This window comes from Sander vitreus, unplaced genomic scaffold, assembly GCF_031162955.1.
Source record: "Sander vitreus isolate 19-12246 unplaced genomic scaffold, sanVit1 ctg207_0, whole genome shotgun sequence".
In the NCBI taxonomy this organism is placed as follows: Eukaryota; Metazoa; Chordata; class Actinopteri; order Perciformes; family Percidae; genus Sander; species Sander vitreus.
Genome location: NW_027595405.1, coordinates 332,501 through 353,369, shown reverse-complemented (window position 1 = coordinate 353,369; position 20,869 = coordinate 332,501). Strand labels below are relative to the sequence as shown.

General features: G+C 43.7%; 1 protein-coding gene across 1 annotated transcript in view; it reads right to left on the bottom strand.

Annotated features, from left to right (window-relative positions):
- The window catches only part of LOC144513299 (piezo-type mechanosensitive ion channel component 2-like), a 66,613-nt gene that overhangs the window by 10,818 nt on the left and 34,926 nt on the right, over window positions 1-20,869 (bottom strand). Inside the window, exons 19-41 of the mRNA XM_078244332.1 lie at window positions 17,901-18,077; window positions 16,972-17,085; window positions 16,631-16,831; window positions 15,983-16,187; window positions 15,575-15,676; window positions 14,235-14,412; window positions 13,863-13,949; window positions 11,101-11,257; window positions 10,768-10,864; window positions 10,507-10,672; window positions 10,274-10,363; window positions 5,885-5,973; window positions 5,729-5,794; window positions 5,418-5,530; window positions 5,176-5,296; window positions 4,546-4,614; window positions 3,898-4,064; window positions 3,240-3,787; window positions 2,881-3,159; window positions 2,517-2,618; window positions 2,287-2,443; window positions 2,018-2,200; window positions 274-454 (exon numbers count right to left, since the gene is read on the bottom strand). Coding sequence (XP_078100458.1) covers window positions 274-454; window positions 2,018-2,200; window positions 2,287-2,443; window positions 2,517-2,618; window positions 2,881-3,159; window positions 3,240-3,787; window positions 3,898-4,064; window positions 4,546-4,614; window positions 5,176-5,296; window positions 5,418-5,530; window positions 5,729-5,794; window positions 5,885-5,973; window positions 10,274-10,363; window positions 10,507-10,672; window positions 10,768-10,864; window positions 11,101-11,257; window positions 13,863-13,949; window positions 14,235-14,412; window positions 15,575-15,676; window positions 15,983-16,187; window positions 16,631-16,831; window positions 16,972-17,085; window positions 17,901-18,077 — 3,649 coding nt within the window. The remainder of the gene's footprint in view (window positions 1-273; window positions 455-2,017; window positions 2,201-2,286; window positions 2,444-2,516; window positions 2,619-2,880; window positions 3,160-3,239; window positions 3,788-3,897; window positions 4,065-4,545; window positions 4,615-5,175; window positions 5,297-5,417; window positions 5,531-5,728; window positions 5,795-5,884; window positions 5,974-10,273; window positions 10,364-10,506; window positions 10,673-10,767; window positions 10,865-11,100; window positions 11,258-13,862; window positions 13,950-14,234; window positions 14,413-15,574; window positions 15,677-15,982; window positions 16,188-16,630; window positions 16,832-16,971; window positions 17,086-17,900; window positions 18,078-20,869) is intronic.

The following is a 20,869-nucleotide window of genomic DNA, read 5'->3' as shown; positions in this document are numbered from 1 at the left end:
GATCATGTTGTCACCATCTCCTCCAGAGACTGTGATCATGGTGTCACCATCTCCCCCAGAGCAGGCTCCATCTGGGCTGCCAGTCGCATGGCAGTTCGTGAAATGGTAACGTCCCAATTTCGTGGTGACCAGCACGAAATAAAGTATAAAATTGTTTCCCTGTAGACGAATCAATAGATCAACATAACGTGGGTTGGATGTATCATGAGGTGGAAGAGTCCTCTGTAACTTATTATCTAAAACCTTGTTGTGTTTACGTGTGTTTAAATCTACCTGCAGGAGAGCGCAGCTGGGTGGAGCTGGAGCGCGTCCGCCTCCGGCCGCGTCGGCGCAGCGTGCTGGCGGAGCCGGCCACATCGATGGAGGTAGCACCGTGGGCGGAGTCAACCTGGTTGTCGTGATGACGGAGAGTGTCTGTCTCCATGGCAACATTCTGGTCCCACAGTCCGTGGCACTAAGGAGAAGAAAAGTAACTAAGTAAATATCGTGAGTATGACTAGGTAGTAATATAATTTAGTGTTATATCATGAGTATGACTAGGTAGTAATATCATTTAGTGTTATATCATGATTATGAATAGGTAGTAATATAATGTAGTGTTTTTAACCTTTAGTATTGCCCGGTAGTAAAATAGATTCATGTTTTTAATAGGGCTGTCAGCATTAACGCGTTAATCGTGATGCGATTAAGGGCAGAGCATAATGAGTTAATTTTTTTTAACCGTATTAATCGCATGCTGCCATTTATTAATTTATTTTCACTTCACTCGGCTTTGCGTCGTGGCTACAACAGGCTACTATTTTGCAGTTCTTCCTCCTAACATATCCTGCTGCTGCAGGAATAGCAACGCAGATTTCGGTGCCTCATTCTGGTGCCGCTGATATGTCTGCACTTCTCTCTGATGCTCTGAAACAGATGTTACAGGCAAACATTTCTGCATGTGATGCTAGTTAATACTATACTCAACAGCAGCTAAGGTTAGCCTACCGCTAGCTCATAGCTGGATTAAACACGGTTACAATGCTGACAGCTAATGCTAAACGGTGTAAAGTTTGTCTGTATTTTACTGTAGAGGATTCAACACCGGGGTGTAACAATCTGCAGCTGCTGTTGTCAGAAAAACACAGACGGTGCGTTCATTGAAACTGGTATTCGGTATCTGGTTCGGTTCAGGCACCGTTAAGGCACCGGTACCGTTTTAAAAGTATCGCTTTATCACCGGTATCCAAACAAACAATACCCAACCCTAAAATTGACTCTAGATTCAAATGTGTGACTAGATTAAATATATATATATATATATATATATATAATAAAATAATCTTAAAATCAAGTTCATAAAGTCACTTTCTTTGCATTCATTTGATTCCCAGTTAAGATCCTCTGGTAAGAACGGCTTTCATTGTTAATATGGACTTAAAAACTGTTCTGAAATGCAAAATAATACAATTTTAATCATGTGATAAAACATGCGATTAATTGCGATTAACTATAGAAATTCAACGATTAATCGCAATTAAGAAAATGTAATCGTTTGACAGTCCGAATTTTTAACCTTTAGTATTGCCCTGTGGTAATATAGTTTAATGTTTTTAACCTTTAGTATTTCCCAGTAGTAATATAGTTTAATGTTTTTAACCTTTAGTATTGCCCTGTGTTAATATAGTTTAATGTTTTTAACCTTTAGTATTTCCCAGTAGTAATATAGTTTAATGTTTTTAACCTTTAGTATTGCCCTGTGGTAATATAGTTTAATGTTTTTAACCTTTAGTATTTCCCAGTAGTAATATAGTTTAATGTTTTTAACCTTTAGTATTTCCCAGTAGTAATATAGTTTAATGTTTTTAACCTTTAGTATTGCCCTGTGTTAATATAGTTTAATGTTTTTAACCTTTAGTATTGCCCTGTGTTAATATAGTTTTGTGTTTTTAACCTTTAGTATTGCCCTGTGTTAATATAGTTTAATGTTTTTAACCTTTAGTATTGCCCTGTGTTAATATAGTTTTGTGTTTTTAACCTTTAGTATTGCCCGGTGGTAGAACAAAACGAGCAGCTGCAGAAGGTCGTACAGGACGTAGCCTTCCTTCTTTTCCACGCCCAGGATATTCGGGGGGTGGAACGGTTTGGAGCGGTCCACCTCCAGCTTTTGGTTGAATGGAAAGAAACCAAACTGGAAGAAATACTTGATGACGATGGTAACCTGAGGACACAAACAGGTAGAATGATTGTTAAACATTGGACTTTTGACAGATTAAATGTTAAACTGATGCCAGCAGCAGAGTAAACCTCAGTGTAGATGATGGCCGTCATCCAGAAGGTCTTACTGGGTCGAGGGACGGACAGCGTGGCCCACAGAAACACCAGAACAGGAAGTACCAACGTTAGACAGCTGGCAGACACCATGTGGTTCAACACGATGACCAGGTAACACACCGTCTCTGACCTGATAACAGAACTGTTTGAGTATCTTAACAACACCAGAGGAACCTGTGAGTTACCTGAGATGCAGAGTTTACCTGGCTGCGATGATGTTGTAGAGGGCGTAGCATAGCTGGAGCAGCTGGTGTTGGTTGGCATAGAAACAGTCTGATGCCTCGAGCTCCACATTGTGGAAAGTCCTGAAACAGAGTGAATCACCAGCTGGTTAAAGTCAGTAATTAGATAAGTACATTTATTTACAGAGTTTTTCACAGATAAAAAATACATACTGCTTTACTTAAAATATAAAACTAAGGGTAGGCAAAGGTTACAAGGTAAGGATCTCTGTGACTCACTAGAGACCTGGGCCACATGCTAATTTCCACAGATTTTCATTCTTGGTCACCGCTAAAAACTGAAAAAGAAATCCTCAGATTTCGTTTGGGTCTGCCCGTGACTCACCTGTTCCTTAGAAGCTCGCTGGCTGTCAGCTCCTGAGTGCGAGAATGCAGCAGACAGGAAGTGGAGGCCGAGTCGGAAAGGAACTCACTCCTCTCCCCCGGTGTCTGAACCAGCAGCCGCCTCCTGAATCCCTCCCCAGCGTCATCCTCCTGTAGGTCCAGGCCCAGAGCCAGGCTGTAGGAGGGGGGGAGGAGAAGAGAGGACGGGGAGGTGGGGGAGGAGGCGCTGGTCTGAGTCGGCTGTGTGTCAACAGGAAGTTGCTGGTTTGAGTCTTCACCACTGTTCAAACAAAGAAATAATTAATATAATCTGTTGGAACAGATGACCTTTGTTATGTTTTGTGTTCCCGTATGACCCACCTGTGAAAACGACTCTCTTCCTCTGAAGAGGACGAACATTCAACTCTCTCCATCCTGGACAGTTTGGGTCGCCTTCTTTGGCTGGTTTTAGTCACTAGGCATTCTGGGCAATATTCACCTTCTGGATCACCTTCTGCTGTTGCTGTCTCTGGTTTAACTTCTGAGGATGGAGCCTCCATTGGCCCCGAGGTTTCCTCTTCTGCCCCCGAGGTTTCCTCTGCTGCCCCCGAGGTTTCCTCTGCTGTAAGTGGTTTGACTGAAACAGGTTTTGGTTCTGGTTCATCAGGACCTTCTGCTCCTGATACTGGTTCTGGTTCATCTGGATAATCTCTTCCTGGTTCAGCCTCTGGTTTCGTATTTGCTATTTGACCTCCTGCGTCTTCTTCACAAGTATCAGAACCCAATGCCTCTTCCTCTTCCCTTCCACTCTCCGCTGAGGTCTGCCCCTCGGCCTCATGGGTACTGGAGCTCAGGCCTGACTCTCTGGAGCTTTTCATCATCTGTTCTTGGTAGTAATCGTGGATTGCCTCTCTGGTGGGAACATTACCCTGAACAAACAATTACATATAAAACAAGTCAACTCACACAGCCATGATACGCAGGACTCCTCCATCATCTTGTAGTTCCAACACTTCCTGCTGTAGTCCTGAACATGTACCTGCTTAGCCTGCTGCGTTAGCATGCAGCGCTCAATGCGGAGGACCGTGGAGATGTCGATGTGTTCCTGACACAGACTGCTGAGCCAGGTAGTCAGAGAGTCCAGCAGAGCCGACAGCAGAACCCAACAGAACCGCATCGTGTTGGAAAAACGACGCAACACCGTTTCTGAAACACATGACATCACTTGATGTCACCTGCCATATTTTCAAAGAGACAGTGAAGGTGCTTCTACGCTTACGTTTATTTTACTAATGAATTTAGTTTGAGACTTTTTAACCTTTGTAATAAAAGTTTAGGTTTAATTGCGTTATTAATACTAATAACAAAAAATGTGACTCGCTCCATATGTTTAAATAAAGATGTTCATTAAATAGTTAATTTTATGGATATGAATAAAACCAAGTCATGATGAAGTGAGTGCTCATGCTTCAAGAGAGTTGTAGTTGTTTCTGTTCTTACAAAGCATATTTTTTAGTTTCTTATATCAGCTGCTGCAGTGAAAACACCAGGAATACAAAGTATTGTCTACTTTCAAGTGTGAAAGAACAGACGCAGGAAGTGATGTGAGAATGTGACCCTTCTTTCGAACAGACAATCTACACTTGTATGTGTGAGTGAAATGCTGAATATTATGATAACCTCCTACCTGGTCCCTCCTCTTTCTCCTCCTCTTCTTCATCCTCTTCGGTCTCCTCCGTCACTTCTATAACTCCCGCTGCCGGAGAGATGGAGGCTGATTAACGGTTAAACCCGTATGCAGATGACACATAACTTTACATTTACTATCTCTGGATAACGTCACTTCTATAACTCCCGCTGCCGGAGAGATGGAGGCTGATTAACGGTTAAACCCGTATGCAGATGACACATAACTTTACATTTACTATCTCTGGATAACGTCACTTCTATAACTCCCGCTGCCGGAGAGATGGAGGCTGATTAATGGTTAAACCCGTATGCAGATGACACATAACTTTACATTTACTATCTCTGGATAACGTAACTTCTATAACTCCCGCTGCCAGAGAGATGGAGGCTGATTAACGGTTAAACCCATATGCAGATGACACATAACTTTACATTTACTATCTCTGGATAACAAAACTTTGGACCGTTTGGCTTCTTTTTTAAAATGTGTACGTTGGGTTGTTATCATATCATTAAGAACTGTCATCTGGAGTCCCAAAAAACTGATAGAGGTTTTAATCTGTCTATGTTTGAACTAACCACTAACCCTTTCTTCCTGTCTATTAATCCTCTTTCTCTTCCTTCTCACCTTCTCTCTTCTCCTCCTTCCTACTCCTTCGTTTAGAGTAGTTTTTCTTCCACTGTTTCTTCTGGTTGTTGCGAGCTCTCATTGCTGTTCTGGAGTCCGTTATCCAGGCATGATAAACAAACTGACAAATACAGACAGAGAGACAGAGAGACAGACAGACGGTTTGACTATTTTCTGCTTAAATGTGCTCAGAACATTGTTGTAATTTAGATTTTCTGACAGTGTTACATGCTTCTTCTCACCTGGAAGGCTGATTTGTCAGGTAGTTCCTCCTCTTTCTCCTCTTCTTCCTCCTTCTTCTCCTCATCTTCCTCACTGTCTGTCTCAAACAGGTAGTAGTCACCACTCCTCACCACTGCAGACAGACAGACAGGTCAGACAGACAGACAAGTCAGACAGACCGACAGACAGACAGACAGACAGACAGGACAGACAGACATACAGACAGGCAGACAGGTCAGACAGGTCAGACAGACAGGCAGGCAGACAGACACACACACAGACAGACAGACAGACAGACCGACGGACCGACAGGCAGGTAGGCAGGACTCACTTGAGGTGTGGTTTACCCAGGGTCTCCACCACTTTTTTCGTTGCTGACCCTTCTTGGTTTCCGGACCTAAAAACAGAAAATAACATTTACTCATACTGCGACTGACAGCTACATATTCCACAAGGTTACCATGGAAACATATATTTGTTTACAGACCATCAGTTTGGAAGCTGTCTTGGGTCAAACTCAACATTTTTTCTTTTCCTCTGCGGAACTTCTGCTGTCTGTATTTAATTCTCTCCATCCTGAAAGACACAGGAACAGGAAGTAGATCACAGGTCAGACACAGAGACAGGAAGTGGTTCAAAGGTTAGACACACAGAGACAGGAACTGTTTCACAGGTCAGACACAGAGACAGGAAGTGGTTCAAAGGTCAGACACAGAGACAGGAAGTGGTTCAAAGATCAGACAGAGACAGGAAGTTGTTCAAAGGTCAGACACACAGAGACAGGAAGAAAGATCAGACACACAGAGACAGGAAGTGGTTCACAGGTCAGACACACAGAGACAGGAAGTGGTTCAAAGATCAGACACAGAGACAGGAAGTGGTTCACAGGTCAGACACAGAGAGACAGGAAGTGGTTCAAAGGTCAGAGAGGTGTATCAGGACAACCACAGGTGTTTCCATCAACACCTGGTCCAGGTTGGACATTTGTTTAACTGTGTGAAGCAGCAACTCAGCACCTGATGTTTAAATTAAATATCTGGGTCAGGGTGTCTGTGAGTCCTATCTTGGTCTTGGCCTATCATATCTGGGTCAGGGTGTCTGTGAGTCCTATCTTGGTCTTGGCCTATCATATCCAGATATCCAGTTTTGATATTATCGTGGACCTGTCTAAATCCTGATTCAGATATGTCATTAATTCAGTTTCTGACTCAGACTTGTCTCTGTCTCTTGTGTTGACTCAAAGTCGTCAGGGCATGCCAGAGTTTGGACTGGTTTTGTGTTGTTTGTTTATAAGGTGATATGTGAAAATAAGATTTAAAGAAGTGGTGGTTATCTTATATTGGAGGAACAGATATTGAACGGAGACTCCTTAAAGTGAGCTGTTAGGGTGAGTCAAGGTGTTAGTCCAGGAAAACCTAAAGAAGTTTCTGTGAAACATGCAATGATTACTGTTGTGACTGACTGTTCACACTTGTCTGGTCTCGTGGGCATTCTGACTCATACTCATCTCTCTACTGTACAACTGTCCAGACTCGACTGACTTTGACTGCAGCTGTGTTTTCACCCATCATGCACTGCAGCCCTGAACTTCTCTAACAATACCCGTCAGAGCTTTAAGTGAGAACGCAGATGTCTAAATCAGTTGGATCGGACATTAGGCAAGGCAAGGCAGCTTTATTTGTAGAGCACATTTCAGCAACAGGGCAATTCAAATTGCTTTACATGAAAACAGATAAAAAAATTAAAAACAGATAAAATACGAGAAAAAAAACAAAAAAAAAGTTACAGTGCAGTATAATAAATTAAACATTGAAGAGCAGTTAAAACAGTTAAATATATAAAAGCAGATAAAATAGGAATTTCTCTTTATATGCTTATATAGATTGTTATACAGTGTCAACAATGCAGCTTCAGTATAAGAAATGAACAGTTATTTAAAGAAAGGCAACATCAAAAAGATAGGTCTTCAGCCTTGATTTAAAAGAACTGAGAGTTGCAGCAGACCTGCAGTTTTCTGGGAGTTTGTTCCAGATATGTGGAGCATAAAAACTAAACGCTGCTCCCCCCTGTTTAGTTCTGACTCTGGGGACAACAAGCAGACCTGTCCCAGACGACCTGAGAGGTCTGGGTGGGACATAGTGTAGCAGACCTGTCCCAGACGACCTGAGAGGTCTGGGTGGGACATAGTGTAGTAGCAGATCAGAAATGTATTTTGGCCCTAAACCGTTTAGTGATTTATAAACCAGCAGAAGTATTTCGAAATCAATTCTTTGAGGCATTGGAAGCCAGTGTAGAGACTTCAGAACTGGAGTGATGTGATCCAGTCTCTTGGTCTTAGTGAGGACTCAAGCAGCAGCATTCTGAATTAGCTGCAGCTGTCTGATTGATTTTTTAGGGAGACCTGTAAAGACACCGTTACAGTAGTCAAGTCTACTGAAGATAAAAGCATGGAAGTTTTTCCAAATCCTGCTGAGACATAAGTCCTTTAACCCTTGATATATTTTTAAGGTGGTAATAGGCTGACTTTGTAATTGTCTTAATGTGGCTGTTATAATTCAGGTCTGAGTCCATGACTACACCAAGATTTCTGGCTTTGTCTGTTGTTTTTAACATTGTCGTTTGAAGCTGAGTGCTGACTTTTAATCGTTCCTCCTTTGCTCCAAAAACAACCACCTCAGTTTTTTCATCATTTAATTTAAGAAAGTTCTGGCACATCCAGTCGTTAATTTGTTCAATGTACTTAGTCAGTTGTTGTTTTGGACTATAGTCCCCTGGCGATAAGGTTATATAAATGTGTGTGTCGTCCGCATAACTATGGTAACTTATTTTTTTGTTTTCGATAATTTGAGCCAGTGGAAACATGTAGATGTTAAACAGGAGAGGCCCCAGAACGGAGCCTTGGGGAACTCCGCACGTCATATTTGTATGCTCAGATGTATAATTCCCTATAGACACAAAGTAGTCACTATTATTTAAATAAGACTCAAACCACTGTAGTACTGAGCCAGAAATGCCAACCCAGTTTTCCAATCGGTCTAGTAATATGTCATGGTCGACCGAATCAAATGCAGCACTGAGATCAAGTAATACCAAGACTGAAATTTTGCCACTATCTGTGTTTAAGTGGATGTCATTAAAGACTTTAACAAGAGCTGTCTCAGTGCTGTGGTGTGGTCGAAAACCCGACTGGAAGGCATCAAAACTGTTGTTTAGTGACAAGAAAAGGTTGAGTTGTTGAGAAACCGTTTTTTCAATGATTTTACTTAAAAATGGAAGGTTTGGTATCGGCCTATAGTTGCTCATTAGTGACGTGTCTAGATTGTTCTTTTTTAAGAGTGGCTTAATGACTGCAGTTTTCAGGGCCTGTGGGAAGATACCTGAGAGAAGAGACGTGTTTACAATCTGTAGATCTGGAGCCAAACAGGCCCGTTGGTAGAATATCAAGGCAGCAGGAGGAGGTTTTCAGATGTTGTATAATGTCCTCCAGGTTTTTACGGTTAATCATATGAAATTGGGTCATATTGGAATTAGTTTTGCCTGGACACTGTGACAACACATACCCTGTACTCGATATGGAGGCACTGACTGTTTGTCTAATTTTCAGAATTTTGTCTTTGAAAAAGGTGGCAAACTCATTGCAGGCCTCGGTGGATAAAAGTTCAGATGCTACTGGTACTGGAGGGTTTGTTAACCTATCGACGGTAGCAAACAAAACACGTGAGTTATTATTGTTTTTGGCAATAATGTCCGAGAAGAAGGACCGCCTTGCATTCCTCAGTTCCAAATTATAAATGCAAAGTTTTTCGCCACCTACGTTCTGCTTTTCGACAATCTCTTTTTTCTGTTCTTACCTCTATACCATTTCTCCATGAAGATCTTTTCTTATCAGAGACAGTTTTTACCTTAATGGGAGCAATGGCATCAATAACATTTGTAATTTTACAATTGAAATTGTCTACCAGCTCAGTGACTGAGACCCCTGAGAGGGCGAGTGTGGAGGAGAAAAGCTGAATGAATGTTTCACTGGTGTTGTCAGTGATATACCATTTTCTTATTAACTTTGTTTGGACACTTTTGTGCACAGAGATAGTGCCATTAAAGAAAACACAGGAATGATCAGAGAGAGCAGCATCAGTCACCACAACCTTGGAAATGTTCGGCGGTCTGTACCCTGCCAGCTCCTGAGTAAAAAGTCTATGTAATGTCTGACTGTGCCCAAAGTGTGAAAATTCACAGCGACGGAGTGGGTGTGTTGATGACATTTTTATCAGGCGGCTGGCTCCAAACCGTTAGAATACAAATATCAAAAGGGTGAAAAAGAAGGGTGATTTACAAGCAAACGCCAACGAAAATGTCTCACTGGAGAGACAACAAAATTCAGGAACTTCTGTCTGTAAGATATGACACAGAAATCATCATACAGACTCAGAAGAGACTCTGTTTTTTATGACCACATTAGTAACGGCTCCGTGAGTGCAGTGTAATCTGCTGAGTCATGTCCTGCCTCCTGCACCATCTACCCACGCTCCACCCCTCGCCCAAACCAAACGGAGGATTTCCAGGAAGTGAGAATGCTTCTGACATGGACAATCTCCTGTTGGTGAGCATGTGAGGAAGAGGAACTCCAGACTATGTTGGAAGTTAGGGTTAGTGTTAGAGGAACTCCTGACTATGTTGGAAGCTAGGGTTAGTGTTAGAGGAAGAGGAACTCCAGACTATGTTGGAAGTTAGGGTTAGTGTTAGAGGAACTCCTGACTATGTTGGAAGCTAGGGTTAGTGTTAGAGGAAGAGGAACTCCTGAATATGTTGGAAGTTAGTGTTAGAGGAAGAGGAACTCCTGACTATGTTGGAAGTTCATTTGAGAAAACATCTTTACTGTCTTTTCAGCAGGTCCATGGACGTCTTCTCCACCTCCAGTCTCGCCCTGACAGCTTTCACTGTGGATGCCTCAAAGAGCTCCGCACCTCTGCACACACAAGCACACACAAGCGCACGCACACACACACACACACACACACACACACACACACACACACACAGACACACCCCCCTTAGCATCATGTGACTGTGTGTGTGTATTTTAATGTGTGTTTATGAGTGAGTGTGTACCTGGAAGCCAGTAATTGTGTATTTTGAAGATCCAGGACCACATACAGGAAGTACTGACTCCTGAACACTCTCCTCTGCAGCAACAGGAAGCAGAAACAGACGCCGTCCCAGATGATGCCAGCCTCGTCGCTCGGCAACTCACACTGTTTACTGCTTTGCTGCTCCGCTGCAGGAAGTGACACGACACTTAAACAACAGACAGACAGACAGACAAGTTCACGTTTAAACTTCAATGAGCCTGGAGGGCTCCGACAGACTTACGTTTGGTGTATCCTTTGATGGTGCAGGCCAGACTGAAGATCTGAATCAGCCAACAGTGATTCAACACCAATGACTTAATAAAACCACACGCCAGGATCTAAACACACAGACAGAGAGACAGACAGGTGGAGTCAGAGAGACAGACAGGTAGAGACAGAGAGACAGACAGGTGGAGACAGAGAGACAGACAGGTGGAGACAGAGAGACAGACAGGCGGAGACAGAGAGACAGATAGGTGGAGTCAGAAAGACAGGTGGAGACAGAAAGACAGACAGGTGGAGTCAGGCAGACAGTTTTTCACCATGTGGCTGATTACATGATAATGCATCTTACCGACAGAATGTTTTTCATGGTGATGACGAACACGTTGTAGCCAATCAGACAGTCCCAGTACAGCAGGATGGATCTAATTGGTTTCAGCAGCAGGTCTCCGCCCACCAACAGGAAGTAGAAACACGCCACCAGGTAACCCATACAGAAGATACTGATCCTGGAACAGGAAGTAGAAACCCCAGGTAACCCATACAGAAGATACTGATCATGGAACAGGAAGTAGAAACCCCAGGTAACCCATACAGAAGATACTGATCCTGTAATAGGAAGTAGAAACCCCAGGTAACCCATACAGAAGATAGTGATCATGGAACAGGAAGTAGAAACCTCAGGTAACCCATACTGAAGATAGTGATCCTGGAACAGGAAGTAGAAACCCCAGGGGCATGCTCAATCTCAAAATGGTGTGCACCGTTTTGCTTAGGGACCGTTCGGTATTTATGGAATGGACCACCGGAGGAAAATAGGGGAGGGTCATGTCTTTTTATTCTTCGTTGAGGGGAGGGTCATCCAACATTTCGTAGTCTGAGGGGTGTTTTTTAAATAATACAAAACAACTAAATGGTGGTAGGTAATACATCAGATTTCATATACTGCTTTAATAAAAATATTACTGTTGCACTAGTCTGGACATGTTGCCGTGCCAACGTTGCAATAAAGGTTTCTAAATGCCATGTATATAAATGTGATGTCAGCTTACTAAGTGATTGCGTGTTTTGTGTAGATTTGGACTTTTATACGTTTATTCCACTTTGTTTAAACGGCGAGGTGGAGAGGCCTCGTTCACCTGTTTGGAGCTGATGGTGAATGGGACGCTGGTATCGGCCTTGCTGGATACACCGGGACTCTGTTTGTGGATCTACTGATCGCTGTGGATTACTTTTTTTTTGTGTCATTGGATTACGGCAAAATACAGATCTTTTCTCTTAACGTGTCTTAACGTTTTATGGTGTGACTGCTCTTGGTTTCTGCGTTTGGAGATCATCTCAACAGACTGGAGGTCCAACACTGATTGGTCACTGTTACATTTTGGTTGAATTTAAGTGTCGGGGCGTCCCGTCACCGTGTGTCTGCGTTCCAAGACAGCCGCGCCGCGATTACATGTCATGAGGGCGAATTGTTGAATTGTTACAATGTCATTTAAAATCTGCTTTAAAAATGTTGGAATATAATGTTCAGCCTCGGCAGCTTTACCTATGTGCTAAAATATACAACGACTGACGAAGCCTAGTGACGAGTCCATAGCAACCAGTGTTGAATTAGTTATTTCCCAGTGTCCTTTGCTAACTGGTCTCAATGTTTTATTGTTTTATTTCATGTGAATACTAGTTTACTGGAGGAGTAACTTAGTATTTGAAGTAATGCAGTAATGCAGGAAGTGTGCATTTAGTTTCCATGCTTATTGCATTTCCATAACAATGTTAGTGAGTTAATCTACTGAAATGCCCCCCCCACCATAACAATGTTAATGAGGGGGGGGCGAGGGGAGGGTCAAGTCTTTTTAGCCTAAAGGTCCCAAAACTCCTCCGGTGGCCCCTGAAATGAATAACGAACAGTCCCTGAGGTTTCCTTGGTGAACGGTGTGAAACGGTGTGCAACATGCTTTGAGATATGTCTTCTCTGGTTTGGTCGGTGTGTCTCTCATTTAGTGGCTGTGTCACAGATGATAGCCAGTCAGCAGAGACGTGTCTGTAAACTTGTAATAAAAAGGCAGAGCGCTCACAGCAGGGTGTTCACTGTCTCTGTATATATGTATATCTGTATATCAGTATATCAGTATATCAGTATATCAGTATATCTGTATCTCTGTATATCAGTATATCAGTATAGCTGTATCTCTGTATATCAGTATATCAGTATCTCAGTATCTCTATATATCAGTATATCTGTATATCTGTATCTCTGTATATCAGTATATCAGTATCTCTATATATCAGTATATCTGTATATCTGTATCTCTGTATATCAGTATAGCTGTATCTCTGTATATCAGTATCTCTGTATATCAGTATATCTGTATCTCTGTATATCAGTATCTCTGTATCTCTATATATCTGTATATCTGTATATCAGTATCTCTGTATCTCTATATATTTGTATATCTGTATATCAGTATCTCTGTATATCTGTATCTCTGTATCTCTGTATATCTGTATATCAGTATCTCTATATATCAGTATATCGGTATATCCGTATATCTTTATCAGTATATCTGTATATATCAGTATATTTGTTTCTCTGTATATCTGTATATATCAGTATATTTGTTTCTCTGTATATCTGTATATCAGTATCTCTATATATCAGTATATCGGTATATCCGTATATCTTTATCAGTATATCTGTATATATCAGTATATTTGTTTCTCTGTATATCTGTATATATCAGTATATTTGTTTCTCTGTATATCTGTATATCAGTATCTCTATATATCAGTATATCGGTATATCCGTATATCTTTATCAGTATATCTGTATATATCAGTATATTTGTTTCTCTGTATATCTGTATATATCAGTATATTTGTTTCTCTGTATATCTGTATATCAGTATCTCTATATATCAGTATATCGGTATATCCGTATATCTTTATCAGTATATCTGTATATATCAGTATATTTGTTTCTCTGTATATCTGTATAGCGGCAGATATCCGCCCACCAAGAGTCTGGTTCTGTCAGAAGTTTCTAAATTAAATTAAATATTCAGGTTTTACAGGTTATCTGTTATTTTTTAGGAATCTGTGGCTCCGCCCACTCACCTGGTCGTCCCGGTGATGAAGATGATGGTGAGGACGAACCAGAACATGTAGCTGAAGATTATCAGCTTCATCATGTCCAAGTAAGACCTGCACACACAGAGAGACAGAGAGGCAGACAGGCAGTCAGAGAGACAGACAGGTAGACAGACAGGCAGTCAGACAGACAGGTAGACAGTCAGATAGACAGACAGGTAGACAGACAGACAGACAGTCAGGCAGTCAGACAGACAGGTAGACAGACACACAGAGAGACAGACAGACAGGCAGTCAGACAGATAGACCGACAGATAGAGAGACAGACAGACAGACATAGAGACAGACAGGCAGTCAGACAGTCAGAGAGACAGACAGGCAGTCAGACAGACAGTTTACCTGCAAAGCATGAAGTCGGGGCCTGTGTTGACACGGAGCCGTCTGATTGGATCAGAGACGTGTCCGTCGTCTTGGTCCAGCTCCCAGTTGTCTCCAGCGAGGATCTGAACCTCCGGCTGGCTCTCCTCCTCAAACACCTGCTGCTGGAGCGCGGCGCCGAGCAGCAGCAGGAAGTCGTCTGAAAGACCAGGAAGCACAATATTTAGGGCCCGAGCGCCGACAGCGGCGAAGGCCCTATTGGAACTGAAGGAATTATTATTATTTTCCCGGCAAATGAATTGCCTTTTTGAGGGGCTTAACATATTCAAAAACTGGTCAAGTCTGGTGAAAGTTTACGTATTTTAAGGGTTTCGGGAATAGTCGCACAAAAATGGCTCGCTAGCGCCCCCTACAAAGTTATAGAAATTGAGCCCCTGCAGAACGTTTAACGTAGACTCACGAAACTTGGTACACATATGTAACATATCAAGACGTACAAAAACCGTCATTAGAGCCATACCCTAAACCCAACAGGAAGTCCGCCATTCTGAATTGAATGTTCGAAATTAGTGTGATTTTGGCCATTTCCACATGTCGTACTTTAACAAACTCCTCCTAGAGATTTTATCCGGCAGTCTTCAAATCTGGTCTGTACCACCTCAACACATGAAAGATGAAAAAATATTAAAAGAAAAACTTCGTCAAACGGTGTGGGCTTGGCGTGGCGGCCATTTTGAGTGTTTAGCGATGAACAAAGAAGTTGTTGTAACTTGAGTGTACGTTGTATCTGCCCGAAATTTCTCAAGATTGACAGAGTCCAGGTCTGAGGACATCTACAGGCCAATATTTACTTTTGGTAATAGCGCCCCCCGCTGGCAACAGGAAATGCGCCTTATATGACAAACAACATCCGATTTACATGAAACTTATGTGTGGTCGACATGTGGTACTGAGCCGCCCCCTATATGTTAACCACGCCCACTTACTCAGGCCACGCCCCCTTTCATAACATTTGAACCATTTAAGGTAGACCCTTGTGTCAGGTATCATTGAACTCAGCAGAGACTTCCTTCTTCATTGCATCTCCACGGTCGCAAGGAGCGGCGTCCGCCAGTAACCCCAACACGCGCAGAGGCGCGAGGGCCCGTCCATCGCTGCTTGCAGGTTTAATCTTAAATTGTTCTTCATCCAAATTCTTTGTGTTCTAATTCAATTTGGAATTAAATATTTTGGCTTTACGTGAGTTTCATTCTGAGTTTCCTGAATCTGGATCCACATCAGCTGTGATGACTGTTCTTCTGTCAGTTTCTATTCTAATAAAGTCAAATGCTTAAATGTCCTCGTGTTTGTGATGATCTTACAGAGGAGGAAGAGGGGGTTTGGGGGGGTCAGGTAATCAGGGAGGAAGAGCCACTTCACCACGTTGGAGTCCATGTTGGAGTTGGGAGGTCTCCAGGGATAATCTGAAAACACAACCAATGTGTCTCATCCATAACAGAATGGCTGTTTGAACCCGAAATGTTGTGATTTAGTCAATAATGAAAAACAATATGCAGGGTTTCACCAAATCTATTCTGGTTTTTAAATGATCACAAAAACAAAACAGTTCCATCTGTTTACAAAGAGGTGTAAAAGACTTTAAGCCTAGCTTAGCACAATGACTTTAATCAGAGGAGACTGTTAGCCTAGCTTAGCACAATGACTTTAAGCAGAGGAGACTGTTAGCCTAGCTTAGCACAAAGACCTAGTGTCTCCAGGTGAGTTGGTACCTTTACATGCAGCCGGAGGGAATCCGATGCACAGCAGGTACTGGAAACACAGCAGCCCCGACAGGAAGTAGCAGTACTTGGGCCACACAGTGGCAATGTGCTTCCTGTCACGCTGTGATAGGACGCTGATGAGGCCGAAGGCGTGGCCTACAGCAAACAAATCCATCCGCTGACCAATCACGTTCACGGCCAACAGGAAGCAGGTCTGAGGAGGAGCATACAGGAAGAGCTTAGCTCATTGCTAGTCTGTCGGTGCCAGAGCTTTGTCTCCACAGAGTTGTGTGTCAGCGCTGGACAAGAGTCTCACTGCACCATTTATCGTTCTTCCTCCCTAAAACTAGGGCTCCCAAAATAACCCCAATAATAACAAGATACCACAAGTTCTTTGGGTGACGTGTGCGTTGTGTGATTTGAAACTTTATCTAAAGAGAGATTTCCCGTTCTGAGTAAATCACATTTTAACTAAATCAATGATTATTAAAAAGCAGCTAAAGACCCAAAAAAAGCAGAAATGGAGAAAGAACAGGATTTTGAGCCCTTCCAGATGGTAGTTTCCACCAGATTAAAGATTTCGGCGTGTACTGTTGACGTGAACTGAGTTACCAACGGAGTCAAACTAGCTTGTTGCTATGCTAACGAGAGTCTCACCTCCAGTCCAAACTTGTAGAAGAAGTAGTTGAGGAAGTACTTAATGCAGCTCAGCACGCCGTCGTCCAGGTGGCGCCTGGTGATGTCATGAAACAGCGTTCTGGTCGGGGGCGGGACTTGGTTACGGCGGAGACGGTAAAGCTCCTGGTGTCTGTAGACGGTTACCTCGAAGGCTAACAGCGCTAGCATCGTCAGGTTGGACTGCAGAGAAAGGTTAGCCTGATGCTATATTATCTGTGTTGTCATGTGACTACAGCTGCCAAGATTACTGGGTTAGCTGTCAGCCAATACATTAATCTCCACATGAATCCATGAAGATGATCGTTATTGTTGCTTCTCACCCGCAGGTAGTCGAGCAGCTTCCCGTCCGTCTTCTGAAGCCCCACCCACTGGGCGGGGTCAACTGGCCCAGAGTACAGGCCAGAGCGAGACAGGTCCGTACTGGAGTTACCTGGCTACAGAGAGACAGACAGGTAGATGCAAGGTGCAGTTGGAAAAAGGGGGGGGCATGTGTTAGAGATAGACAGACGGTTGGATATGTTGTGCAGGCGTTTGGCGGCTTTAAGTCCAGTTCAGAGCAGAAATTCGTGTTGAGACGAGTATAAACTTCTGTCTCCCTGAGAGTCTCCGGTCTGCAGCGTTCTGAAAGCTGTTTCCACCAATGAGACGAGACAATGTCATCACTATAGAAACCACGCTCGGGACTTTTTAGGCTTGTTTGTAGCTGGATATCATTTAAATATGAATGAAGATAGTGACAGTGAGATTCTTGCTACAGCTGCATTGCTCGTAGAGATGAAACGGAGAAAAGAATGTTTTATTTCTCTGATTCTCTGCTAACGAGGCTCTCTCTCTCCAGTCTCTCTCTAGCTCTCTCCACCACATACTGCTCTCTCTCTTCAGTCTCTCTCTAGCTCTCTCCACCACATACTGCTCTCTCTCTTTCCAGTCTCTCTCCACCACATACTGCTCTCTCTCTTCAGTCTCTCTCTAGCTCTCTCCACCACATACTGCTCTCTCTCTCTCCAGTCTCTCTCTCTCATTGAGCCTCAGTCTAAAACTCTGACATTTCCAGCAGCTGACAGTTTGTAACATAGAAATAAAATGGATTCTGGATCAATATATTTCTATAGTTTGTAGCTGACCTGACCAGCTGATCAGTATCAAACCTTTCCTTTAACATTCTGAAACAGTTTCTTCTCATGGTGAATCTTCGGTCTGAAACGGACTTTAGACGGACAGACAGGTATGATATCGTTGCCATGGTTACCATTGTGCAGTTGGAGGAGTATCTGATTGGCTGGACAACGTTGAGTTGGTACAACATCTTAGAGACGGTCAGCACACAGGTCCAAACAGTACAGACTCCTGACAGCAGGGGGCGCCACGCCCTGCAGGGCATCGCCACGGCAACACACAGCACGAACAGCAGGTTCAACACACACACCTGCAAAGAGACAGACAGGTTCAACACACACACACCTGCAGAGATACAGACAGGTTCAACACACACACACACCTGCAGAGAGACAGACAGGTTCAACACACACACACACACCTGCAGAGAGACAGACACGTTCAACACACACACACACACACACACCTGCAGAGAGACAGACAGGTTCAACACACACACACACCTGCAGAGAAAAAGACACGTTCAACACACACACACACACCTGCAGAGAGACAGACATGTTCAACACACACACACACACCTGCAGAGAGACAGACAGGTTCAACACACACACACCCAGAGAGACAGACAGGTTCAACACACACACCTGCAGAGAGACAGACAGGTTCAACACACACACACACACCTGCAGAGAGACAGACAGGTTCAACACACACACCTGCAGAGAGACAGACAGGTTCAACACACACACACACACCTGCAGAGAGACAGACAGGTTCAACACACACACACACACACACACACACACCTGCAGAGATACAGACAGGTTCAACACACACACACACCTGCAGAGAGACAGACAGGTTCAACACACACACACACACACACACACCTGCAGAGAGACAGACACGTTCAACACACACACATACCCTGCAGAGAGATAGACAGGTTCAACACTCACACAGACACCTGCAGAGAGACAGACAGGTTCAACACACACACACACCCTGCAGAGATGCAGACAGTTCAACACACACACACGCACGACTGCAGAGACAGACAGGTTCAACACACACACCTGCAGAGAGAAAGACACGTTCAACACACACACACCTGCAGAGAGACAGACATGTTCAACACACACAGCTGCAGAGAGATAGACAGGTTCAACACTCACACAGACCTGCAGAGAGACAGACAGGTTCAATACACACACACCTGCAGAGAGACAGACATGTTCAACACACACACACCTGCATAGAAAAAGACACGTTCAACACACACACACACCTGCAGAGAGACAGACACGTTCAACACACACACACACACCTGCACACACACACACACGCACCTGCAGAGAGACAGCAGTTCACGCACACACACACAGCTGCAGAGAGATAGACAGGTTCAACACACACACCTGCAGAGAGACAGACAGGTTCAACACACACACACACACCTGCAGAGAGACAGACAGGTTCAACACACACACACACACACACACTTGCAGAGAGACAGACATGTTCAACACACACACACACACACACACACACACACACCTGCAGAGAGACAGAATGGTTCAACACACACACATACCTGCAGAGAGATAGACAGGTTCAACACTCACACAGACCTGCAGAGAGACAGACAGGTTCAACACACACACCTGCAGAGAGAAAGACACGTTCAACACACACACACCTGCAGAGAGACAGACAGGTTCAACACACACACACCTGCAGATAGATAGAGACGTTCAACACACACACATACCTGCAGAGAGATAGACAGGTTCAACACACATACCTGCAGAGAGATAGACACATTCAACAAACATACCTGCAGAGAGATAGACAGGTTCAACACACACACAGCTGCAGAGAGACAGACAGGTTCAACACACACACACACACACACACACACACACACACACACACACACACACACACACACACCTGCAGAGACAGACAGGTTCACCACACACACACCTGCAGATAGACTTCTTATTTCCCCACATGACATACGTTTGTATATGCAACTTTTAAAATCTAAACTACTACAACCAAGGAGGAGCAGGGCTGGCCCGACATGGACGCCGACGGAGCGGAGACATTAAGCACCGGAGAGGTCCCGAGGCAGCCATCGTCTTTATTTTTTCACCTTTTTTTATTCAGGGAAGGTTCACTGAGAAAAAGCTCTCTTTTAAGGAACGCCTTGATCACATACACATAGTTACACATTCATACCTGGAAGCTGCCCAGTACTACCACAGTCTGATCTGATCACATTCATACCTGGAAGCTGCCCAGTACTACCACAGTCTGATCTGATCACATTCATACTGGAAGCTGCCCAGTACTACCACAGTCTGATCTGATCACATTCATACCTGGAAGCTGCCCAGTACTACCACAGTCTGAGTCTGATCACATTCATACCTGGAAGCTGCCCAGTATAACCACAGTCTGATCTGATCACATTCATACCTGGAAGCTGCCCAGTACTACCACAGTCTGATCTGATCACATCTCATACTGGAAGCTGCCCAGTACTACCACAGTCTGATCTGATCACATTCATACCTGGAAGCTGCCCAGTACTACCACAGTCTGATCTGATCACATTCATACTGGAAGCTGCCCAGTACTACCACAGTCTGATCTGATCACATTCATACTGGAAGCTGCCCAGTACTACCACAGTCTGGATCTGATCACATTCATACCTGGAAGCTGCCCAGTACTACCACAGTCTGATCTGATCACATTCATACCTGGAAGCTGCCCAGTACTACCACAGTCTGATCTGATCACATTCATACTGGAAGCTGCCCAGTACTGCCACAGTCTGATCTGATCACATTCATAAGCTGGTACTAGCTGCCCAGTATCTACTCACAGTACTGATCAGCTGCAGCATTCATAGTCTGATCTGTCACATTCATGTAGCTGCCCAGCTAGTCTGATCTGATCACATTCATGCTAAAGCTGCCCAGTACTACCACAGTCTGATCTGATCACATTCATACTGGAAGCTGCCCAGTACTACCACAGTCTGATCTGATCACATTCATACTGGAAGCTGCCCAGTACTACCACAGT